Here is a 26,417-nt window from a genome sequence, read left to right as displayed (position 1 = left end):
TCGAGCCCGTCCCAACGTTGCGACTCGACTCATCGAGCCTGTACCAACGTTGCGGACACGACTCCGTTGAGTCAAGTGCCAAACGTGTCTGCACGACTCCGTCGAGCTTGTCCCAACGTTGCGACTCGACTCATCGTGCCTGTCCCAACGATGCGGACGCGACTCCGTCGAGTCAAGTGCCAAACGTGTTGGCACGACTCCGTCGAGCCCGTCCCAACGTTGCGACTCGACTCATCGTGCCTGTCCCACCGATGCGGACGCGACTCCGTCGAGTCAAGTGCCAAACGTGTCGGCACGACTCCGTCGAGCCTGTCCCAACATTGCAACACGACTCCGTCGAGTCAAGTGCAAAACGTGTCGCCACGACTCCGTTCCGCCCGTCCCAACGGTGCCGACGGAACTCTGTCGAGCCCGTCCCAACATTGCAACGCGACTCCGTCGAGTCAAGTGCCAAACGTGTCGGCACGACTCCGTCGAGCCCGTCCCAACGTTGCGACTCGACTCATCGAGCCGGTCCCAACGTTGCGGACGCGAGCCCGTCCCAACATTGCAATGCGACTCCGTCGAGTCAAGTGCCAAACGTGTCAGCACGACTCTGTCTAGCCCGACCCAACGTTGCGACTCGACTCATCGAGCCGGTCCCAACGTTGCGGATGCGACTCCGTCGAGTCAACTGCCAAACTTGTCAGCACGACTCCGTCGAGCCAGTCCCAACGTTGCCGACGGGACTCTGTCGAGCCGGTCCCAACGTTGCGGACGCGACTCCGTCTAGTCAAGTGCCGAACGTGTCGGCACGACTCCGTCGAGCCCGTCCCAACATTGCAACGCGACTCCATTGAGTCAAGTGCCAAACGTGTCGGCACGACTCCGTCGAGCCCGTCCCAACGTTGCGACTCGACTCATCGAGCCTGTCCCAACGTTGCGGACACGACTCCGTTGAGTCAAGTGCCAAACGTGTCGGCACGACTCCGTCGAGCCCGTCCCAACGTTGCGACTCGACTCATCGTGCCTGTCCCAACGATGCGGACGCGACTCCGTCGAGTCAAGTGCCAAACGTGTTGGCACGACTCCGTCGAGCCCGTCCCAACGTTGCGACTCGACTCATCGAGCCGGTCCCAACGTTGCGGACGCAACTCCGTCGAGTCAAGTGCCAAACGTGTCGGCACGACTCCGTCGAGCCCGTCCCAACGTTGCGACTCGACTCATCGAGCCTGTCCCAACGTTGCGGACGCGACTCAGTCGAGTCAAGTGCCAAACGTGTCGGCACGACTCCGTCGAGCCCGTCCCAACTTTGCAACACGACTCCGTCGAGTCAAGTGCCAAACGTGTCGACACGACTCCGTTAAGCCCGTCCCAACGTTGCCGACAGAACTCTGTCGAGCCCGTCCCAACATTGCAACGCGACTCCGTCGAGTCAAGTGCCAAACGTGTCAGCACGACTCCGTCGAGCCCGTCCCAACGTTGCGACTCGACTCATCGAGCCGGTCCCAATGTTGCGGACGCAACTCTGTCGAGTCAAGTGCCAAACGTGTTGGCACGACTTCGTCGAGCCCGTCCCAACATTGCAACGCGACTCCGTCGAGTCAAGTGCCAAACGTGTCAGCACGACTCCGTCGAGCCCGTCTCAACGTTGCGACTCAACTCATCGAGCCGGTCCCAATGTTGCGGACGCAACTCCGTCGAGTCAAGTGCCAAACGTGTCGGCACGACTCTGTCGAGCCCGTCCCAACATTGCAACGCGACTCCGTCGAGTCAAGTGCCAAACGTGTCGGCACGACTCCGTCGAGCCCGTCCCAACGTTGCAACTCGACTCATCGAGCCAGTCCCAACGTTGCGGACGCGACTCCGTTGAGTCAAGCGCCAAACATGTAGGCACGACTCTGTCGAGCCCGTCCCAACGTTGCCGACAGGACTCCGTCGAGTCAAGTGCCAAATGTGTCGGCACGACTCCATCGAGCCCGTCCCAACGTTGCGACTCGACTCATCAAGCCGGTCCCAACGTTGCGGACGCGACTCCGTCGAGTCAAGTGCCAAACGTGTCGGCACGACTCCGTCGAGCCCTGTCCCAACATTGCAACGCGACTCCGTCGAGTCAAGTTGCAAACGTGTCAGCACGACTCTGTCTAGCCCGACCCAACGTTGCGACTCGACTCATCGAGCCGGTCCCAACGTTGCGGATGCGACTCCGTCGAGTCAAGTGCCAAACTGGTCAGCACGACTCCGTCGAGCCAGTCCCAACGTTGCCGATGGGACTCTGTCGAGCCGGTCCCAATGTTGCGGACGCGACTCCGTCTAGTCAAGTGCCGATTGTGTCGGCACGACTCCGTCGAGCCCGTCCCAGCATTGCAACGCGACTCCATTGAGTTGGGTGCCAAACGTGTCGGCACGACTCCGTCGAGCCCGTCCCAACGTTGCGACTTGACTCATCGAGCCTGTCCCAACGTTGCGGACACGACTCCGTTGAGTCAAGTGCCAAACGTGTTGGCACGTCTCCGTCGAGCCCGTCCCAACGTTGCGACTCGACTCATCGTGCCTGTCCCAACGATGCGGACGCGACTCCGTCGAGTCAAGTGCCAAACGTGTCGGCACGACTCCGTCGAGCCCGTCCCAACGTTGCGACTCGACTCATCGAGCCTGTCCCAACGTTGCGGACGCGACTCCGTCGAGTCAAGTGCCAAATGTGTCGGCACGACTCCGTCGAGCCCGTCCCAACATTGTAACGCGACTCCGTCGAGTCAAGTGCCAAAGGTGTCAGCACGACTCCGTCGAGCCCGTCCCAACGTTGCAACTCGACTCATCGAGCCGGTCCCAATGTTGCGGACGCAACTCTGTCGAGTCAAGTGCCAAACGTGTTGGCACAACTTCGTCGAGCCCGTCCCAACATTGCAACGGGACTCCGTCGAGTCAAGTGCCAAATGTGTCAGCACGACTCCGTCGAGCCCGTCTCAACGTTGCGACTCGACTCATCGAGCCGGTCCCAATGTTGCGGACGCAACTCCGTCGAGTCAAGTGCCAAACGTGTCGGCACGACTCCGTCGAGCCCGTCCCAGCGTTGCAACTCGACTCATCGAGCCAGTCCCAACGTTGCGGACGCGACTCCGTTGAGTCAAGCCCCAAACATGTAGGCACGACTCTGTCGAGCCCGTCCCAACGTTGCCGACAGGACTCCGTCGAGTCAAGTGCCAAACGTGTCGGCACGACTCCATCGAGCCCGTCCCAACGTTGCGACTCGACTCTTCGAGCCTGTCCAAACCTTCCGGACGCGACTCCGTCGAGTGAAGCGCCAACCGTGTCGGCACTCCTCCGTCGAGCCCTGTCCCAACATTGCAACGCGACTCCGTCGAGTCAAGTGCCAAACGTGTCGACACGACTCCGTTAAGCCCGTCCCAACGTTGCAGACGGGACTCTGTTGAGCCCGTCCCAACATTGCAACGCGACTCCGTCGAGTCAAGTGCCAAACGTGTCAGCACGACTCTGTCTAGCCCGACCCAACGTTGCGACTCGACTCATTGAGCCGGTCCCAACGTTGCGGATGCGACTCCGTCGAGTCAAGTGCCAAACTTGTCAGCACGACTCCGTCGAGCCAGTCCCAACGTGGCCGAAGGGACTCTGTCGAGCCGGTCCCAACGTTGCGGACGCGACTCCGTCTAGTCAAGTGCCGAACGTGTCGGCACGACTCCGTCGAGCCCGTCCCAACGTTGCGACTCGACTCCATTGAGTCAAGTGCCAAACGTGTCGGCACGACTCCGTCGAGCCCGTCCCAACGTTGCGACTCGACTCATCGAGCCTGTACCAACGTTGCGGACACGACTCCGTTGAGTCAAGTGCCAAACGTGTCGGCACGACTCCGTCGAGCCCGTCCCAACGTTGCGACTCGACTCATCGAGCCTGTCCCAACGTTGCGGACGCGACTCAGTCGAGTCAAGTGCCAAACGTGTCGGCACGACTCCGTCGAGCCCGTCCCAACATTGCAACACGACTCCGTCGAGTCAAGTGCAAAACGTGTCGACACGACTCCGTTAAGCCCGTCCCAACGTTGCCGACGGAACTCTGTCGAGCCCGTCCCAACATTGCAACGCGACTCCGTCGAGTCAAGTGCCAAACGTGTCAGCACGACTCCGTCGAGCCCGTCCCAACATTGCGACTCGACTCATCGAGCTTGTCCCAATGTTGCGGACTCAACTCTGTCGAGTCAAGTGCCAAACGTGTCGGCACGACTCCGTCGAGCCCGTCCCAACGTTGCGACTCGACTCATCGTGCCTGTCCCAACGATGCGGACGCGACTCCCTCGAGTCAAGTGCCAAACGTGTCGGCACGACTCCGTCGAGCCCGTCCCAACGTTGCGACTCGACTCATCGAGCCTGTCCCAACGTTGCGGACGCGACTCAGTCGAGTCAAGTGCCAAACGTGTCGGCACGACTCCGTCGAGCCCGTCCCAACATTGCAACACGACTCCGTCGAGTCAAGTGCCAAACTTGTCGACACGACTCCGTTAAGCCCGTCCCAACGTTGCCGACAGAACTCTGTCGAGCCCGTCCCAACATTGCAACGCGACTCCGTCGAGTCAAGTGCCAAACGTGTCAGCACGACTCCGTCGAGCCCGTCTCAACGTTGCGACTCGACTCATCGAGCCGGTCCCAATGTTGCGGACGCAACTCGGTCGAGTCAAGTGCCAAACGTGTTGGCACGACTTCGTCGAGCCCGTCCCAACATTGCAACGCGACTCCGTCGAGTCAAGTGCCAAACGTGTCAGCACGACTCCGTCGAGCCCGTCTCAACGTTGCGACTCGACTCATCGAGCCGGTCCCAATGTTGCGGACGCAACTCCGTCGAGTCAAGTGCCAAACGTGTCGGCACGACTCTGTCGAGCCCGTCCCAACATTGCAGTGCGACTCCGTTGAGTCAAGCGGCAAACATGTAGGCACGACTCCGTCGAGCCCGTCCCAACGTTGCAACTCGACTCATCGAGCCAGTCCCAACGTTGCGGACGCGACTCCGTCGAGTCAAGTGCCAAACATGTAGGCACGACTCTGTCGAGCCCGTCCCAACGTTGCCGACAGGACTCCGTCGAGTAAAGTGCCAAACGTGTCGGCACGACTCCATCGAGCCCGTCCCAACGTTGCGACTCGACTCATCGAGCCGGTCCCAACCTTGCGGACGCGACTCCGTCGAGTCAAGTACCAAACGTGTCGGCACGACTCCGTCGAGCCCGGCCCAACATTGCAACGCGACTCCGTCGAGTCAAGTGCCAAACGTGTCAGCACGACTCTGTCTAGCCCGACCTAACGTTGCGACTCGACTCATCGAGCCGGTCCCAACGTTGCGGATGCGACTCCGTCGAGTCAAGTGCCAAACTTGTCAGCACGACTCCGTCGAGCCAGTCCCAACGTTGCGGACGGGACTCTGTCGAGCCGGTCCCAACGTTGCGGACGCGACTCCGTCGAGTCAAGTGCCAAACGTGTCGGCACGACTCCGTCGAGCCGGTCCCAACATTGCAACGCGACTCCGTGGAGTCAAGTGCCAAACGTGTCAGCACGACTCTGTCTAGGCCGTCCCAACGTTGCTACTCGACTCATTGAGCCTGTCCCAACGTTGCGGATGCGACTCCGTCGAGTCAAGTGCCAAAGTTGTCAGCACGACTCCGTCGAGCCAGTCCCAACGTTGCGGACGGGACTCTGTCGAGCCGGTCCCAACGTTGCGGACGCGACTCCGTCTAGTCAAGTGCCGATTGTGTCGGCACGACTCCGTCGAGCCCGTCCCAACATTGCAACGCGACTCCATTGAGTCAAGTGCCAAACGTGTCAGCACGACTCCGTCGAGCCCGTCCCAACGTTGCGACTCGACTCAACGCGCCGGTCCCAACGGTGGGGACGCGACTCCGTTGAGTCAAACGCCAAACGTGTCGGCACGACTCCGTCGAGCCCGGCCCAGCGGTGCGACTCGACCCTTCGTGCGCGACCCACAGATGCGGACGCGACTCCGTCGAGTCAAGTGCCAAACGTGTCGGCACGACTCCGTCGAGCCCGTCCCAACGTTGCGACTCGACTCATCGAGCCTGTCCCAACGTTGCGGACGCGACTCAGTCGAGTCAAGTGCCAAACGTGTCGGCACAACTCCGTCGAGCCCGTCTCAACATTGCAACGCGACTCCGTCGAGTCAAGTGCCAAACGTGTCAGCACGACTCCGTCGAGCCCGTCCCAACGTTGCGACTCGACTCATCGAGCCGGTCCCAATGTTGCGGACGCAACTCTGTCGAGTCAAGTGCCAAACGTGTTGGCACAACTTCGTCGAGCCCGTCCCAACATTGCAACGCGACTCCGTCGAGTCAAGTGCCAAACGTGTCGGCACGACTCCGTCGAGCCCGTCTCAACGTTGCGACTCGACTCATCGAGCCGGTCCCAGAGTTGCGGACTCAACTCCGTCGAGTCAAGTGCCAAACGTGTCGGCACGACTCCGTCGAGCCCGTCCCAGCGTTGCAACTCGACTCATCGAGCCAGTCCCAACGTTGCGGACGCGACTCCGTTGAGTCAAGCCCCAAACATGTAGGCACGACCCTGTCGAGCCCGTCCCAACGTTGCCGACAGGACTCCGTCGAGTCAAGTTCCAAACGTGACGGCACGACTCCATCGAGCCCGTCCCAACGTTGCGACTCGACTCATCGAGCCGGTCCCAACGTTGCGGACGCGACTCCGTCGAGTAAAGTGCCAAACGTGTCGGCACGACTCCGTCGAGCCCTGTCCCAACCTGGCAACGCGACTCGGTCGAGTCAAGTGCCAAACGTGTCGACATGACTCCGTTAAGCCCGTCCCAACGTTGCAGACGGGACTCTGTCGAGCCCGTCCCAACATTGCAACGCGACTCCGTTGAGTCAAGTGCCAAACATGTCAGCACGACTCTGTCTAGCCCAACCCAACGTTGCGACTCGACTCATCGAGCCGGTCCCAACGTTGCGGATGCGACTCCGTCGAGTCAAGTGCCAAACTTGTCAGCACGACTCCGTCGAGCCAGTCCCAACGTTGCCGACGGGACTCTGTCGAGCCGGTCCCAACGTTGCGGACGCGACTCCGTCTAGTCAAGTGCCGAACGTGTCGGCACGACTCCGTCGAGCCCGTCCCAACATTGCAACGCGACTCCATTGAGTCAAGTGCCAACCGTGTCGGCACGACTCCGTCGAGCCCGTCCCAACGTTGCGACTCTACTCATCGAGCCGGTCCCAACGTTGCGGACGTGACTCCGTTGAGTCAAGCACCAAACGTGTCGGCACGACTCCGTCGAGCCCATCCCAACGTTGCAACACGACTCCGTCGAGTCAAGTGCCAAACGTGTCGACACGACTCCGTTAAGCCCCTCCCAACGTTGCCGACGGAACTCTGTCGAGCCCGTCCCAACATTGCAACGAGACTCTGTCGAGTCAAGTGCCAAACATGTCAGCACGACCCCGTCGAGCCCGTCCCAACGTTGCGACTCGACTCATCGAGCCGGTCCCAATGTTGCGGACGCAACTCTGTCGAGTCAAGTGCCAAACGTGTTGGCACGACTTCGTCAAGCCCGTCCCAATATTGCAATGCGACTCCGTCGAGTCAAGTGCCAAACGTGTCAGCACGACTCCGTTACGCCCGTGCAAACGTTGTCGACGGGACTCTGTCGAGCCCGTCCCAACATTGCAACGCGACTCTGTTGAGTCAAGCGCCAAACATGTAGGCACGACTCCGTCGAGCCCGTCCCAACGTTGCCGACAAGACTCCGTCGAGTCATGTGCCAAACGTGTCGGCACGACTCCGTCGAGCACGTCCCAACGTTGCGACTCGACTCATCAAGCCGGTCCCAACGTTGCGGACACGACTCTATCGAGTCAGGTGCCAAACGTGTCGGCACGACTCTGTCGAGCCCGTCCCAACATTGCAACGCGACTCCGTCGAGTCAAGCGCCAAACGTGTCGACACGACTCCGTTAAGCCCGTCCCAACGTTGCCGATGGGACTCTGTCGAGCCCGTCCCAACATTGCAACGCGACTCCGTCGAGTCAAGTGCCAAACGTGTCAGCACGACTCTGTCTAGCCCGACCCAACGTTGCGACTCGCCTCGTCGAGCCGGTCCCAACGTTGCGGATGCGACTCAGTCGAGTCAAGTGCCAAACTTGTCAGCACGACCTTGTCGAGCCAGTCCCAACGTTGCCGACGGGACTCTGTCGAGCCGGTCCCAACGTTGCGGACGCGACTCCGTCGAGTCAAGTTCCAAACGTGACGGCACGACTCCGTCGAGCCCGTCCCAACATTGCAACGCGACTCCATTGAGTCAAGTGCCAAACGTGTCGGCACGACTCCGTCGAGCCCGTCCCAACGTTGCGACTCGACTCATCGAGCCTGTCCCAACGTTGCAGACGCGACTCCGTCGAGTCAAGTGCCAAATGTGTCGGCAAGACTCCGTCGAGCCCGTCCCAACGTTGCGACTCGACTCATCGAGCCTGTCCCAACGTTGCGGACGTGACTCCGTCGAGTCAAGTGCCAAGCGTGGCGACACGACTCCGTCGAGTCAAGTGCCAAACGTGGCGACACGACTCCGTTAAGCCCGTCCCAACGTTGCCGACGGGACTCTGTCGAGCCCGTCCCAACATTGCAACGCGACTCCGTCAAGTCAAGTGCCAAACGTGTCAGCACGACTCTGTCTAGCCCGACCCAACGTTGCGACTCGACTCATCGAGCCGGTCCCAACGTTGCGGATGCGACTCCGTCGAGTCAAGTGCCAGACTTGTCAGCACGACTCCGTCGAGCCAGTCCCAACGTTGCCGACGGGACTCTGTCGAGCCGGTCCCAACGTTGCGGACGCGACTCCGTCGAGTCAAGTTCCAAACGTGACGGCACGACTCCGTCGAGCCCGTCCCAACATTGCAACGCGACTCCATTGAGTCAAGTGCCAAACGTGTCGGCACGACTCCGTCGAGCCCGTCCCAACGTTGCGACTCGACTCATCGAGCCTGTCCCAACGTTGCGGACGCGACTCCGTCGATTCAAGTGCCAAATGTGTCGGCAAGACTCCGTCGAGCCTGTCCCAACGTTGCGACTCGACTCATCGAGCCTGTCCCAACGTTGCGGACGTGACTCCGTCGAGTCAAGTGCCAAACGTGGCGACACGACTCCGTTAAGCCCGTCCCAACGTTGCCGACGGGACTCTGTCGAGCCCGTCCCAACATTGCAACGCGACTCCGTCAAGTCAAGTGCCAAACGTGTCAGCACGACTCTGTCTAGCCCGACCCAACGTTGCGACTCGACTCATCGAGACGGTCCCAACGTTGCAGATGCGACTCCGTCGAGACAAGTGCCAAACGAGCCCGTCCCAACGTTGCGACTCGACTCATCGAGCCTGTCCCAACGTTGCGGACGCGACCCCGTCGAGTCAAGTGCCAAACGTGTCGGCACGACTCCGTCGAGCCCGTCCCACCATGGCAACGCGACTCCATTGAGTCAAGTGCCAAACGTGTTGGCACGACTCGGTCGAGCCCATCCCAACGTTGCGACTCGACTCATCGAGCCTGTCCCAACGTTGCGGACGCGACTCCGTCATGTCAAGTGCCAAACATGTTGGCACGACTCCGTCGAGCCCGTCCCAACGTTGCGGACGCGACTCCGTTGAGTCAAGCGCCAAACATGTCGGCACGACTCCGTTAAGCCCCTCCCAACGTTGCCGACGGAACTCTGTCGAGCCCGTCCCAACATTGCAACGAGACTCTGTCGAGTCAAGTGCCAAACGTGTCCGCACGACTCCGTAGAGCCCGTCTCAACGTTGCGACTCGACTCATCGAGCCGGTCCCAATGTTGCGGACACAACTCTGTCGAGTCAAGTGCCAAACGTGTCAGCACGACTCCGTTAAGCCCGTGCCAACGTTGTCGACGGGACTCTGTCGAGCCCGTCCCAACATTGCAACGCGACTCCGTTGAGTTAATCGCCAAACATGTAGGCACGACTCCGTCGAGCCCGTCCCAACGTTGCCGACAAGACTCCGTCGAGTCAAGTGCCAAACGTGTCGGCACGACTCCGTCGAGCCCGGCCCAACGTTGCGACTCGACTCATCACGCCGGTCCCAACGTTGGGGACACGACTCTATCGAGTCAAGTGCCAAACGTGTCGGCACGACTCCGTCGAGCCCTGTCCCAACATTGCAACGCGACTCCGTCGAGTCAAGTGCCAAACGTGTCGACACGACTCCGTTAAGCCCGTCCCAACGTTGCCGACGGGACTCTGTCGAGCCCGTCCCAACATTGCAACGCGACTCCGTTGAGTCAAGTGCCAAACGTGTCAGCACGACTCTGTCTAGCCCGACCCAACGTTGCGACTCGACTCATCGAGCCGGTCCCAACGTTGCGGATGCGACTCCGTCGAGTCAAGTGCCAAACTTGTCAGCACGACTCCGTCGAGCCAGTGCCAACGTTGCCGACGGGACTCTGTCGAGCCGGTCCCAACGTTGCGGACGTGACTCCGTCGAGTCAAGTTCCAAACGTGACGGCACGACTCCGTCGAGCCCGTCCCAACGTTGCGACTTGACTCATCGAGCCTGTCCCAACGTTGCGGACGCGACTCCGTCGAGTCAATGCCAAATGTGTCGGCAAGACTCCGTCGAGCCCGTCCCAACGTTGCGACTCGACTCATCGAGCCTGTCCCAACTTTGCGGACGTGACTCCGTCGAGTCAAGTGCCAAACGTGTCAGCACGACTCCGTCGAGTCAAGTGCCAAACGTGTCGACACGACTCCGTTAAGCCCGTCCCAACGTTGCCGACGGGACTCTGTCGAGCCCGTCCCAACATTGCAACTCGACTCCGTCAAGTCAAGTGCCAAACGTGTCAGCACGACTCTGTCTAGCCCGTCCCAACGTTGCGACTCGACTCATCGAGCCGGTCCCAACGTTGCGGATGCGACTCCGTCGAGTCAAGTGCCAAACGAGCCCGTCCCAACGTTGCGACTCGACTCATCGAGCCTGTCCCAACGTTGCGGACGCGACTCCGTCTAGTCAAGTGCCAAACGTGTCGGCACGACTCCGTCGAGCCCGTCCCAACATTGCAACGCGACTCCATTGAGTCAAGTGCCAAACGTGTCGGCACGACTCGGTCGAGCCCGTCCCAACGTTGCGACTCGACTCATCGAGCCTGTCCCAACGTTGCGGACGCGACTCCGGCGAGTCAAGTGCCAAACGTGTCAGCACGACTCTGTCTAGCCCGTCCCAACGTTGCGACTCGACTCATCGAGTCAAGTGCCAAACGTGTCGACACGACTCTGTTAAGCCCTTCCCAACGTTGCCGACAAAACTCTGTCGAGCCCGTCCCAACATTGTATCGAGACTCTGTCGAGTCAAGTGCCAAACGTGTCAGCACGACTCCGTCGAGCCCGTCCCAACTTTGCGTCTCTTATCATCTATCCGGTCCCTACGTTGGTGAGTCCTCTCCGTCGAGTCAAGTGCCAAACTTGTCGGCACGACTCCGTCGAGCCAGTCCCAACGTTGCCGACGGGACTCTGTCGAGCCGGTCCCAACGTTGCGGACGTGACTCCGTCGAGTCAAGTGCCAAACGTGATGGCACGACTCCGTCGAGCCCGTCCCAACATTGCAACGCTACTCCGTCGAGTCAAGTGCCAAACGTGTCGGCACGACTCCGTCGAGCCCGTCCCAACGTTGCGACTCGACTCATCGAGCCTGTCCCAACGTTGCGGACACGACTCCGTCGAGTCAAGTGCCAAACATGTCGGCACGACTCCGTCAAGCCCGTCCCAACATTGCAACACGACTCCGTCAAGTCAAGTGCCAAATGTGTCGACACGACTCCGTTAAGCCCCTCCCAACGTTGCCGACGGAACTCTGTCGAGCCCGTCCCAACATTGCAACGCAACTCCGTCGAGTCAAGTGCCAAACGTGTCAGCACGACTCCGTCGAGCCCGTCCCAACGTTGCGACTCGACAAATCGAGCCGGTCACAACGAAGAGGACGCAACACAGTCGAGTCAAGTGCCAAACATGTCGGCACGACTCTGTCGAGCCCGTCCCAACATTGCAACGCGACTCCGTCAAGTCAAGTGCCAAACGTGTCGACACGACTCCGTTAAGCCCGTGCCAACGTTGCCGACGGGACTCTGTCGAGCCCGTCCCAACATTGCAACGCGACTCTGTTGAGTCAAGTGCGAAACGTGTCACCTCGACTGCGTCGCGCACTTCCGAACGTAGCGACTCGACGAGCCGGTCCCAACGTTGCAGACGCAACTCCGTCGAGACAAGTGCCAAACGTGTCGGCACAACTTCGTCGAGCCCGTCCCATCCTGGCACCGCGACTCCGTCGAGTCAAGTGCCAAACGTGTCGACACGACTCCTTTAAGCCTGTCCCAACGTTGCCGACGGGACTCTGTCGAGCCCGTCCCAACGTTGCGGACGTGACTCCGTTGAGTCAAGCACCAAACGTGTCGGCACGACTCCGTCGAGCCCGTCCCAACATTGCAACGCGACTCCGTCGAGTCAAGTGCCAAATGTGTCGACACGACTCCGTTAAGCCCCTCCCAACGTTGCCGACGGAACTCTGTCGAGCCTGTCCCAACATTGCAACGCGACTCCGTGGAGTCAAGTGCCAAACGTGTCAGCACGACTTCGTCGAGCCCATCCCAACGTTGCGACTCGACTCATCGAGCCGGTCCCAACGTTGCGGACGCAACTCCGTCGAGCCCGTCCCAATATTGCAACGCAACTCCGTCGAGTCAAGTGCCAAACGTGTCAGCACGACTCCGTCGAGCCCGTCCCAACGTTGCGACTCGACTCATCGAGCCGGTCCCAACGTTGCGGACGCAACTCAGTCGAGTCAAGCACCAAACGTGTCGGCACGACTCCGTCGAGCCCATCCCAACATTGCAACGCGACTCCGTCAAGTCAAGTGCCAAACGTGTCGACACGACTCCGTTAAGCCCGTGCCAACGTTGCCGACGGGACTCTGTCGAGCCCGTCCCAACATTGCAACGCGACTCTGTCGAGTCAAGTGCCAAACGTGTCAGCACGACTCCGTCGAGCCCGTCCCAACGTTGCGACTCGACGAGCCGGTCCCAACGTTGCGGACGCAACTCCGTCGAGTCAAGTGCCAAACGTGTCGGCACAACTTCGTCGAGCCCGTCCCAACATTGCAACGCGACTCCGTCGAGTCAAGTGCCAAACGGGTCGACACGACTCGGTTACGCCCGTCCCAACGGTGCCGACGGGACTCTGTCGAGCCCGTCCCAACGTTGCGGACGTGACTCCGTTGAGTCAAGCGCCAAACGTGTCGGCATGACTCCGTCGAGCCCGTCCCAACATTGCAACACGACTCCGTTGAGTCAAGTGCCAAATGTGTCGACACGACTCCGTTAAGCCCCTCCCAACGTTGCCGACGGAACTCTGTCGAGCCTGTCCCAACATTGCAACGCGACTCCGTCGAGTCAAGTGCCAAATGTGTCAGCACGACTTCGTCGAGCCCATCCCAACGTTGTGACTCGACTCATCGAGCCGGTCCCAACGTTGCGGACGCAACTCCGTCGAGTCAAGTGCCAAACATGTCGGCACGACTCCGTCGAGCCCGTCCCAACATTGCAACGAGACTCTGTCGAGTCAAGTGCCAAACGTGTCAGCACGACTCCTTCGAGCCCGTCCCAACGTTGCGACTCGACTCATCGAGCCGGTCCCAACGTTGCGGACGCAACTCCGTAGAGTCAAGTGCCAAACGTGTCGGCACGACTCCGTCGAGCCCGTCCCAACATTGCAACGCAACTCTGTCGAGTCAAGTGCCAAACGTGTCGGCACAACTTCGTCGAGCCCGTCCCAACATTGCAACGCGACTTCGTCGAGTCAAGTGCCAAACGTGTCGGCACGACTCCGTCGAGCCCGTCCCAACGTTGCGACTCGACTCATCGAGCCGGTCCCAACGTTGCGGACGCCACTCCGTTGAGTCAAGCGCCAAACGTGTCTGCACGACACCGTCGAGCCCGTCCCAACATTGCAACGCGACTCCGTCGAGTCAAGTGCCAAACGTGTCGACACGACTCCGTTAAACCTGTCCCAACGTTGCCGACGGGACTCTGTCGAGCCCGTCCCAACATTGCAACGCGACTCCGTCGAGTCAAGTGCCAAATGTGTCAGCACGACTCCGTCGAGCCCGTCCCAACGTTGGGACTCGACTAATCGAGCCGGTCCCAACGTTGCGGACGCAACTCCATTGAGTCAAGCGCCAAACATGTAGGCACGACTCCGTCGCGCCTGTCCCAACGTTGCCGACGGGACTCCGTCGAGTCAAGTGCCAAACGTGTCGGCACGACTCCGTCGAGCCCGTCCCAACGTTGTGACGCGACTCCATCGAGCCGGTCCCAACGTTGCGGACGTGACTCTGTCGAGCCGGTCCCAACGTTGCGGACGCGACAACGTTGAGTCAAGTGCCAAACGTGTCTGCACGACTCCGTCGAGTCAAGTGCCAAACGTGTTGGCACGACTCCGTCGATCCAGTCTCAACGTTGCGACGCGACTCCATCGAGCCGGTCCGAACATTGCAATGCGACTCCGTCAAGTCAAGTGCCAAACGTGTCAACACGACTCTGTTGAGCCCATCCCAACGATGCGGCGTGACTCCATCGAGCCGGTCCCAAGCTTGCGGACGCGACTCCGTCGACACAAGTGCCAAACGTGTTGGCACGACTCCGTCGAGCCCGTCCCAACATTGCAACGGGACTCCGTCGAGTCAAGTGCCAAACGTGTCAGCACGACTCCGTCGAGCCCGTCTTAACGTTGCGACTCAACTCATCGAGCCGGTCCCAACGTTGCGGACGCGACTCCGTCGAGTCAAGTGTCAAACGTGTCGGCACGACTCCGTCGAGCCCGTCCCAACATTGCAACGCGAATCCGTCGAGTCAAGTGCCAAACGTGTCGACACGACTCCGTGGAGCCCATCCCAACGTTGCGACGCGACTCCATCGAGCTGGTCCGAACATTGCGGACGCGACTCCGTCGGCACAAGTTCCAAACGTGTCGGCACTCCGTCGAGCCCGTCCCAGTGTTGCGGCCGGGACTCTGTCGAGTCAAGTGCCAAACGTGTAGGCACGACTCCGTCGAGTCCGTCCCAACGTTGCCGACGGGACTCCGTCGAGCCCGTCCTAACGATGCGACGTGACTCTGTCGAGCCGGTCTTAACATTGCCGACGCGACTCCGTCGAGTCAAGTGCCAAACGTGTCGGAAGGACTCCGTGGAGCCCGTCCCAACGGCATTTTAAAGCAACACTATGTTGTTTGTTTTTTTTTACCTTTAAATAATGTCTCTAAAATTATTTCAGTGATAGAACAACTTTTAACTGGACAAATTGTACTGTTGCTGCAACCTGAGCAGCCTCCTAGCTGCTACAAGCACACTCTGAAAGTGGCCGTGGAGGGTAGGAAACACAGCCCCGCCCCTCCCCCTGCCTGCAGAAGAGTGTCTAATACCAGGCATTGTTGCGCTACCTGGATCCTTTGCCGGCAACTACAACAGACACTGTTTTTGAACCTATAAAAATGTGTTTGGGAAAGTCTTCAGCTCCCCCCATCAGTGCCGGGTTAAGCCTTTGTGAGGCCCTGGGCTAAAGCTGGTTTGAGGCCCCCCCAATATACACTGAAAAAAATAAAGGCTGGATTTACTAAGTGCCCCATTGCGCAATTTTTTTAGTAAAACTTACTAAAAAAAAGGGGATGCAAAAACGATGCACTGTCTATATTTTTTTGTAAATCCAGTGTTTTTTACAGCGTATGTGCAACATTAAATGGCTAAAATTATTTAAATAAATTAAACAATATTATCAAATAATTTTACAATCAGAAATAGCACAGAAAATAACATTTATTTAATAAAACTTACAACAAAAAGTGCCTCTTTCTGCTCTTCTTTAAAAAGAATTCTTCAATTAAATTATTAAAATCAAGTTGATGCAAAAGTAGGCTGAAATTATTTAAATAAATTAAACAATATTATCAAGTAATAATTTTACAATCAGAAACAGCCCAGAAAATAACATTTATTAAATGCAACTCACAACTAAAAGTGCTTCTGTCTGTTCTTCTTTAAATATAATTCCTCAATTAAATTATTAAAATCAAGTTGACGCAAAAGTAGGCTGAAATTATTTAAATAAATTAAACAATATTATCAAGTAATAATTTTACAATCAGAAACAGCCCAGAAAATAACATTTATTAAATGCAACTCACAACTAAAAGTGCTTCTGTCTGTTCTTCTTTAAATATAATTCCTCAATTAAATTATTAAAATCAAGTTGACGCAAAAGTAGTAGAGCCCAGAATTCTCAGCCCGAGTCCGACCGAGTCCGAACTTTTTAATTCTCTCCATTAGGAATCTGTGTCCGCAGATATAGTTACTGCATCGCGTATGTTTGTGAGTAGAAGTCTGTGCTGTCTGCTGTGAGGTTTTTATGAGAGAAGCACAAACTTTTTATTAGTCTATTTAATATGTAAAACTTGAATTTGAAATAAAACTTACTGCGGAGAAGTTAATGAGATCTCTATCGTCTCTCTTGCTACGTGACACGACAATTATTTATTATTTCAAATCCGTTTACAAGATAAATATATATACATTGTGTTGTTAAATTGATGAAATTATCTTGCTATATACGCTACATTTATTATGAGAAGCCTTTTCTTTTTACTGTTACACTGTAGACAGTAATATATGTATATTATATAAAACTCTATGGTCGTGAAAGCACATTATCCATTATCTGTTGGTTCATGTTGGTCTAGTTTAATTCAGGGTAATCCTTTAATAAAATGTATATGTTATAAAATATTTTATTTTTTGTAATATTCACAGCGCACATTCTCTCAGATCGTTTTAAAACATTTAAATCATTCTGCAAAATTCTGCATAGATTTTGCAAAAGAAATCCGCAGAAATAGCAAAAAATAACTGCTTACACAGCTTGTACAGCTGTACTCTTGCAGCAATTAAAGCAGTTCAGTTTTGTTTTAAATTGCAAAATAGTTATATTTCTTTTTTATGATAACTAGTGGTTAGCGGCCGACAGCAAGTTGACGACATGTATGATGAATTGAGCCTCTAAATCAACACTTCACTTGCCTATAATAACAACTATTTAAAATAAATATTTTCAGCATATCACAATGTTAGTTTAAACGTTTATTATCAACCCACACTATTTTTAAAAAGCGAAGGCAGGTTGCTATACAAAACGAAACGAAATAAACATGAAACAGAATAAACATGCATGTTGCCTTATCTTACGACTTCGCTTTTGCATATACATTTTTTTAATGTAAGGACTTACCACAGAAGATGGCTATTCGTGTATCCATCAAACAGTTAAACTAAGAAAAAAGTCGATCCATACACAAACAAGAAATAAAGACACAGCCTTCTTACACGAAATTAATACAGGGAGAAGTCTTTAATAGATTATGTCTTGGATGCTGTCTTACGTTAAAAGTGTACCCGTTAAAATATTATTACTGCAGTTAAAGAGTTTATTTTGATCATGGTTTGATCTGGATAATTCTGAAATTAGCCTACTTTTCAGTCATTTGCGATGTTACAAGGTTGAACGTCTACACGTATACATGATTTGCGAGGTACATTTGCAGAGGTACATTTGCAAATGATTCATAAATAATACCTCTGTATTTTAGAAGTAATGTACTCAAACTCTAAAAACAGCAATGTGATTGCGGATGCGCTGAGAGAGAGAGAGAGAGAGAGAGAGAGAGAGAGAGAGAGAGAGAGAGAGAGAGAGACCGCGGCCTTGTACAAGAGTGGAAATGATCGATGTTATTTGAAGTCGGCTCTTAAAGGACAAAATATCCCATAAGCTATTACGTAGCTATTATAAAAAAATTCAGAACATTCTTGCGACCCAGTGGTTGGGGGCCTCTGCTCTAGGTAGCACTTACGCATAATTACGTCAATCAAAATGTTTTTAAAAATTCAAAATAGAATTGTCTCGGAGGCCCCCTAGTGTTCGGGGCCCTGGGCTGCAGCCCATGTTGCCCATTAGGATAACGCGGCCTTGCCCCCCATAACATATTAATATGATTAATAGGTTAATGTTGATGTTATAAACCAAACAGAAAGGTCTTTATGATTTAAAAAGGAAGCTTTCAAGTGAACAGTACTAAACAGTAGCGAACTTTTTAAATAATTCCTCAATTAAATTATTAAAATCAAGTTGACGCAAAAGTAGGCTGAAATTATTTAAATAAATTAAACAATATTATCAAGTAATAATTTTACAATCAGAAACAGCCCAGAAAATAACATTTATTAAATGCAACTCACAACTAAAAGTGCTTCTGTCTGTTCTTCTTTAAATATAATTCCTCAATTAAATTATTAAAATCAAGTTGACGCAAAAGTAGTAGAGCCCAGAATTCTCAGCCCGAGTCCGACCGAGTCCGAACTTTTTAATTCTCTCCATTAGGAATCTGTGTCCGCAGATATAGTTACTGCATCGCGTATGTTTGTGAGTAGAAGTCCGTGCTGTCTGCTTTGAGGTTTTTATGAGAGAAGCACAAACTTTTTAATAGTCTATTTAATATGTAAAACTTGAATTTGAAATAAAACTTACTGCGGAGAAGTTAATGAGATCTCTATCGTCTCTCTTGCTACGTGACACGACAATTATTTATTATTTCAAATCCGTTTACAAGATAAATATATATACATTGTGTTGTTAAATTGATGAAATTATCTTGCTATATACGCTACATTTATTATGAGAAGCCTTTTCTTTTTACTCTTACACTGTAGACAGTAATATATGTATATTATATAAAACTCTATGGTCGTGAAAGCACATTATCCATTATCTGTTGGTTCATGTTGGTCTAGTTTAATTCAGGGTAATCCTTTAATAAAATGTATATGTTATAAAATATTTTATTTTTTGTAATATTCACAGCGCACATTCTCTCAGATCGTTTTAAAACATTTAAATCATTCTGCAAAATTCTGCATAGATTTTGCAAAAGAAATCCGCAGAAATAGCAAAAAAATAACTGCTTACACAGCTTGTACAGCTGTACTCTTGCAGCAATTAAAGCAGTTCAGTTTTGTTTTAAATTGCAAAATAGTTATATTTCTTTTATTTTTACATTTTAGAGCAGTTTTTGTTTGTTAAAGTTTTTATGATAACTAGTGGTTAGCGGCCGACAGCAAGTTGACGACATGTATGATGAATTGAGCCTCTAAATCAACACTTCACTTGCCTATAATAACAACTATTTAAAATAAATATTTTCAGCATATCACAATGTTAGTTTAAACGTTTATTATCAACCCACACTATTTTTAAAAAGCGAAGGCAGGTTGCTCTGGGTGCAGAAATTAAAAAATAAAAAGGGCTATACAAAACGAAACGAAATAAACATGAAACAGAATAAACATGCATGTTGCCTTATCTTACGACTTCGCTTTTGCATATACATTTTTTTAATGTAAGGACTTACCACAGAAGATGGCTATTCGTGTATCCATCAAACAGTTAAACTAAGAAAAAAGTCGATCCATACACAAACAAGAAATAAAGACACAGCCTTCTTACACGAAATTAATACAGGGAGAAGTCTTTAATAGATTATGTCTTGGATGCTGTCTTACGTTAAAAGTGTACCAACATATTAATATGATTAATAGGTTAATGTTGATGTTATAAACCAAACAGAAAGGTCTTTATGATTTAAAAAGGAAGCTTTCAAGTGAACAGTACTAAACAGTAGCGAACTTGAAGCAAAAATAAATTTCACCAAATGCAAACTTCAATCAATCATAATAAGAGGTAAACACCAAATAACTTATCTTCCCTTACCTGTCGCTGTTCAGTGTGCAATTAATTAATATAAATTAATATGACGTTAATTTTTAAAAGTATGCGAGGTCCGACGTGCAACACAGAAATAGCAAAAAGCGCAATCGGCTAAACGAGCATATGACGTTGATTTTATTGTTTTTATTCTTTTATATTCACAAAACTTATCAACAAAACATTGATTAAAATTAAGAGACAAATTATATGAAACGAAATTCATTTTAAAACAAAACTTAAATTAAACTCGAAAATAATGTCTGACCCATTACAATTCTCCCTTCATATTGGCCTTTACAACGCCCTATATGGCGTTTAAAATTACAGTCTATCTTTCGTAATAAGCTAACTAAATTTAAACAAAACATAAACAACATTACAACAATATTCAAACTCTCTATAACAGTGGTTTTCAAACTGGGGGCCGGGCCCCCAGGGGGGCCGCGAGATGGTGCCAGGGGGGCCCCAGTTTTATGACATTTCATGAAATACATTAATTTATCATAAATTTTGTGTAATTAAACCTAAAAAAATAAGGCTACTAACCAAAAAGAGCTACTTTTTTGTATAATTTAATGTTTTTTTTTTATAAAAATGTTGTGTTTTAGAACAGTTTTTTGTCACAAATTTTCTTTGGGGGGCCGCGAAGGAATGCACCGTACACAAGGGGGGCAGCATAAGTGATTATAATGTAACCTCCTAATACCCAAGCTTTGGTTTGGATTTTAGATTTCTTCCAGCTATTTTGGGGTTAGGAAGAACAAATAAATATAATATCCAAATATTTTTCTTTGACACATGAAGCAGTATAATTGTTCACGTTTGTGTACAACAAGTTCCAGTTACACAGAATTAAGTATTATGGTGCAAACAACAAAAAAATGTGATTTCCACGTATGTGGACACATCTGGGGCCTCATGTATAAAGCATGCGTACGCACAAAACAAGCCTGGAAACGTGCGTACACCAGTTCCCACGCAAAGGTTGTGATCAAAAAAAAAACAAACCTCATGGCCCCAGATCTTGGGAGTTTAAGATAAATATACTTAATTACAAGAATTAAAGTTTGACAAACTGCTAAATATTCTATTATACGACTTACCAGCTGGCTTGATGGAGATTTGAATCCAGTTGCAATGTTGAATTGCCTTTAGCAGCCTTCCCATCCTGAACCCTCTGTCTCTGTCTACTTTTTTGTGAAGGCATTGTTGGTTTGCTTTTTGTCTACAAAGTGTGCCAACAACAGACATTTTTTGTTACTTATATTAGATCCCTCCCTACTGAAAAGTCCGGCTGGGGCCGGCGTGGGCTGGTGAGCTGGTTTGGACTGGTTTTCTCAGCTTGGTTTTGCCGGGCGGGGAGGGCCAGTTTGAACCGGCTGCCAGCTTGTGCTGGTCTTAGCTGGATTTGATCGGGTACATTAATTTGATTAGACAAGCATTGTAATTCTAAGTGTGGATTTTTATTGTTATTTGATTGCTAAGTTGTTTTCACTTTTAGAAGACCGAGAGCAAATTATTACAAAGGCAAACTACCAAATGACTAATTCAGCGGATCGACAAGTAATGTAATGAACCTACCTGTTAATGCAAACGAACTTCGGGAACTGTCGCCTCCACTAAAGATTGTGAGAAAGATGCTGCAGAGCGGGCGGGAAAACACGAAGTGGATCATCGAAATCAGTGGATCTTTAGCGGAGCGATTGAGCCACCTGACTGTTTTTCTTCTTACCATAAAATAACCCAACAGAGTGTAAACATATCGATTATTACAGTAACCTCGGTTCCCTGAGAGACCGGACGTTCTATGTGACGTTTTACATTCTATAATAAATTATGTCATCGTGTCACGTCATAAGGGACGGGGAAATCCCTTATATTTACAACTGTATACTGTTTGATTTCATTGAATACACTATATATTTATCTGAGAATTTATCTCAAGACTTTTCTCACTGGTTTTATCTTTGTCAGCCGAACCCCATTGACCTAAATTATTTACTTGAAATCCCACTGAGAAGAAATTATTTAAATAATTTAATAGCATTTTTATGTTAAACTTTATAAAGACATTTTTTTTTTATAAAAGTTAAAGTTTTTATGAATGGCATTTTACATTGTTGATATTTTAACATGTTATTAAATTATCATCTGGATAATTCTCCGGTATTTCATTGGTACATAAAACACATCTGCCCATTCCAGTTTTGTATATCTTGTAGTGTTGTATAGTTATAGCTATGACATGCAGATTAAGTTTTGATAAAATCAAGCAAAATTGGCACAATAAAAATAATATATGTTGTTATGTATTTTATGAAGAAAAACAGCTTGCTTAGATTGTAGTAGTATACAAATATCTATTTGAAAAAATACTTTTTTCAAAAGTTACAACAGAAAAATAAAAACTTCACAGACAAAAAAGCTAAAGATAAAAATGTCAACAGCAATCACTAAAGGGATAGTTCACTCAAAAATAAACTCTGTCATCATTCACCGTTTAAAAACTGTATGAGTTTTTTTTATTCTGTTAAACACAAAGATATTTAGATAAAGGAACACAATCAACAGTATCCACTAACGTCCATAGTAGGATAAACAAATACTATAAAAGTCAATGGATCCCGTCAACTGTGTGCTCATGATCATTTATCAAAATGTCTTCTAAATGACAAAACATAAAAAAGTGCAACAATAATTAATATTATAATTAATTAAAACTTTTAAGTATCAACTTTGACAACATTTTCTCTTAAAAAAACTGAAGTGTACAGTTATACAAAGCTCTTCTCTGTTTATTCACATCACATTCTTGCAGGTGATATACAACTTAAAATCACACAGTCTGTTAAAATAAGCTAATAGGATTCATAATTTTCTAGTAGCTGGTCACTTCAGTACAACATGGTAACCATCATTACTTTCATCTGCAATCACACAGGTAAAAAAACAGAGCGAACATTAAATACAGTATTATAATAAGCACAAGGACATTATGAATTAAATGTAAATCCATTTACAATAATTGGATTGGTGTTTTACATTGTAGCTTGTTATTTAAGACACTTTTAACAGTCAGATCCATTCAATTGCAACACAATCATATTGTATTCTTAAAAAACACACTGATTTCCTTCATATTTGTATCTATTATATAAAAGTCCTGCTTATAAAAGCACCTTTAAGCAATGGACATCTGGACATTATTTTCTCCTGATAAGTATACCCTAACAAACAAAAAGCTATATCAGTATAGTTGAGATAAGTGTCATGTCCATGAAGTTACCTTTCAAAGTTCTGATTATGAAGCTGGTCTCCTCTGTGAAGTTCTGCACCATCTGAACAAATACGTTATTTGTATTATATTCCTGGATAATTATATTTTCAGACTCTCTATTTTAACAATCAGTAGCTGGAGTGATTATGGATTATGAGGGAAAGGTCTGCTGCTAACATAAAAACCTGTGTGCTTTTCAAAACCATGACTTACATTGACCTGTAGCCATAAATGTCAATTAAAACTTTAAAATAAAACTTTTTTCTAAGAAAAGCACCCAAAACTTCTAGCTAATCTATATAGGACCAACTTCTGCCCTCTTACCGCATCCAAAACGTAAATCCCTGTCGGCCCTTGTCTGTATACATGATGAATCTGCTGTGAGGGCACATTGTATAGATTGGCTATCTTCTCAGCAAGCTCAAACACAGGAAGGTCCTCTAGGTAGAGTGCATGGTAGACTACAAACAAAAAAATGAAAAGCCGGAGTATTAGGAATACGTCTGAATGGTTCCTGCATGTCACAGGTATCATAAACACTGTGCTGTCTCTTACCTCCATCCGCCCTCCTTTGGCATGTGATTGATATCTATTCTGCAGCTGAGATACAGTGAGACGTGGTTGTACGCACCTGACAGACATTAAAGCGAAAAAATCAAACAGCATGATTATGAGGCATAAAATTTGGATCATGGTGACGGGTGAGCAGTGTTTATTTAAAGAGACAGCTCCCCTTGATTGTATTAAAAAGACGGATTCCATCAGCAGGCCCACAGATTTGAATGAAGTCGTCTCTGCTCATTTTTAGCAAATCAGAACCTGTCGTTCAAATTAACATTGTTATTTAAAGAATAATCGAGCACTAACATTTTAGGTAAAACATGGATACTTTGGCTCTGTTCTGAAATTTAATGATCTGTCCATAAAGACAGCACTTTAAGACATCATAATTGCACTCCTGACATAAAAATGTTTAGGTCAAATTGTAATCTAGTGTTGCTTTGAGGAGAAGGCTATCCCAGAATGCACTGTGGTGAGCTCACAGAAAAACATTACTGAGCTGGAAAATGTATATGTATATAAAAAACAGTATCCATGTCCTCAAACTAGTATTTTTCTCAAGAAAAAAAAAAAATGCTTCAGCTGTCGTTTATTCTAGTTTTTGATGTTGCTCACCGACCTGCCACTAGATGGCGAATTGTGCTCCTGCTGCCTCTCTGTGTCCCTCTTGATCACTTCGTAGAGCGAGACAATCCGGAAGAATAACATGTGAATGTTGGCAGGGTGAAGTACTAATGGAGATTTCCGTTCTCCTTTACTGAAATTATTGTAGAAAAGCGTGAGAAGGAATCTGCTGGGGTAAAGGTATATTTATTCTAATGCAATGCATAAAATTATGAAATTGTATTTGTTGTTAGAACTGACGCAAAATAGCGGTTTATCTTGAATTTAAAAATTCCATTGATCAACATTACATTTATAAAGAAAGTATGACTTTTGACCTTTAACAACCAAATAAAAAGTCAGAAAGTGAAATGAAAACAAAAAAAAATAAAAAAATTTAAAGATGTGTTTCTAACAATCATTTTTGTAAAACGATTATGTAAAATGTTATTGTTAAATTGTTCTTTTCCTGTGGTATTGAAAATAATATTTGTCTTAAATATATTACATGTTTTGATCAATAGGTTATCATGTCAGTATGGTTGGCACCATAACTGGGGCAGGGTGTGGACTGCCTGTAGTTGTGCTTTGCCTGGCAGCCCTCCTCTGTGCTAATATACTGCTATATTTCTATCTGGATGCCCTGTATCAGGACACTAATCCTTCATCAGCACATATGCGGTGTCCACCTCAACACTTTAAAATTGGAACTATGACCACGTGTACCCCCTGGCTGCAGTGTCCAGAAATCCGTGCCGAGGTCCGTAAAGTGAAGCTTATTGGACAGGGGGCTGTAAAGAGGGTGAGAATTTGTGTTTTGCTTAAATTATACATTTTTAAAGTAAAACTACTATCTTTAGAAACTTACAGATGCATGATTATGTGTTCCAGGTCTATTTATCAGAATGGCGAGGACAGAAGGTGGCTCTCTCTGTTTTGTCATCAGAGCAGTATAAAGATGATTTCCTCCATGGACTGTCAATGCTGCGTTCCTTGCAGAGCAACCATGTTGTAATGCTTGTGGGAACATGTGAGGAAGAAGATATGTTTGTTACAGAGTACCATCCTTTTGGGTCAGCACTGACTATTGAAGACACACTTGCCGAAGACAGATATCACTGGCGAAACTCGTGGCACACTCGACTACAGCTGGCAATAGACTACGTCGCCTTCCTGGCGTACCTCCACGCCAGTCCGGTGGGCATCCGGGTGATGTGTGACTCCAATGACCTGCACAAAACTCTCAGCCAGTTCCTTCTGGCATCTGACATGCGTCTGCTGGCCAACGACCTTGATGCACTTCCTGAAGTGAATAGGGGACATCGAGGGGTAAAGTGTGGCCACCATGAGATAACTGGAGACTTTGTTGCCCCTGAGCAGTTATGGCCCCATGGTGAGCATGTTCCATTTTCAGATGAGCTCATGCCTGACTACGACGAAAAGACGGACATTTGGAAGATTCCAGACGTGACACGTTTTTTATTGGGGAATGTGCTAGGAAGTGATGTCATCCATTTTCATTTGTTTCATATTCACGCAGAGTGCAAGAGGAAGGATCCTCGGTTGCGGCCCACTGCACTTGAGGTCCTTACTGTTTATCGCTCTGTTTATGACAGCATGGTAGAGAGTCAATCTCAGAGGGTTAGAGATATGTTGTAGTGAATCATCTTTTAAGACAAGGATTTTCATTTCTCACTGACATTATGTGAATTGACCAAGAAGTATACAGTAGACAGCGAAATCTGTTATAAATATAAATGACATTAAACAGAGGATAAGCTGCAGTATCTCAGGGTTTCAGCTCTAAATTTATTCTTAAGCGGACTACTAAGTTTTATATAACTGTACTTAGTGTTCTGTTCAGTTAGTTGAGTTACTGATGCAATGCTTGTGTTGTTTTCACCTTAATTTCAGGAATTTATTAATAAATTATACTTAACACTGTGCCATTGTTATTTCTCTCTCAGCTCTGTGTTTAATAATTTTATTTGCGAGAACACATTATAGTGTCAACGATATGAATTAACCACATCTGACTCTAAATAACATTTTATCAATATGAAAAAGATTTTTGAGTGCCATTGTTGGATTGTTGTATGTTTTTTTATAATTGACTTTTAACCCACGTTAGGA

General features: G+C 49.6%; 1 protein-coding gene and 1 long non-coding RNA gene across 4 annotated transcripts; one reads left to right on the top strand and one right to left on the bottom strand.

The window, feature by feature from the left end:
* Positions 1-22,189: 22,189 nt before the first annotated feature.
* On the bottom strand, positions 22,190-24,428 carry LOC129416641 (uncharacterized). Of its 2 annotated transcripts, XR_012372124.1 has the most exons (5): positions 24,301-24,428; positions 23,676-23,939; positions 23,445-23,581; positions 23,130-23,181; positions 22,190-22,770 (listed from the first exon to the last, which is right to left on the bottom strand). It is a non-coding gene; the product is annotated as an uncharacterized lncRNA (long non-coding RNA). The 2 variants fall into 2 exon arrangements; XR_012372123.1 differs by lacking the exon at positions 24,301-24,428 and having other exon boundaries at positions 23,676-24,188.
* pomk (protein O-mannose kinase) lies at positions 24,334-26,228 on the top strand. 2 transcript variants are annotated; one of them, XM_055170990.2, is made up of 3 exons: positions 24,334-24,485; positions 24,809-25,086; positions 25,176-26,228. In XM_055170990.2, the coding sequence occupies exons 2-3, from the start codon at positions 24,823-24,825 to the stop codon at positions 25,941-25,943; spliced, it is 1,032 nt and encodes a 343-aa protein (XP_055026965.2). In that variant the 5' UTR covers positions 24,334-24,485; positions 24,809-24,822; the 3' UTR covers positions 25,944-26,228. The 2 variants fall into 2 exon arrangements, with proteins under 2 accessions (XP_055026965.2, XP_055026966.2); XM_055170991.2 differs by having other exon boundaries at positions 24,342-24,479.
* Positions 26,229-26,417: the final 189 nt, after the last annotated feature.

The sequence above is a fragment of the Misgurnus anguillicaudatus genome, chromosome 11, assembly GCF_027580225.2.
Source record: "Misgurnus anguillicaudatus chromosome 11, ASM2758022v2, whole genome shotgun sequence".
Classification (NCBI taxonomy): Eukaryota; Metazoa; Chordata; class Actinopteri; order Cypriniformes; family Cobitidae; genus Misgurnus; species Misgurnus anguillicaudatus.
The sequence above is the reverse complement of the archived record's forward strand: the minus strand, read 5'-3'. Positions and strand labels throughout refer to the sequence as shown.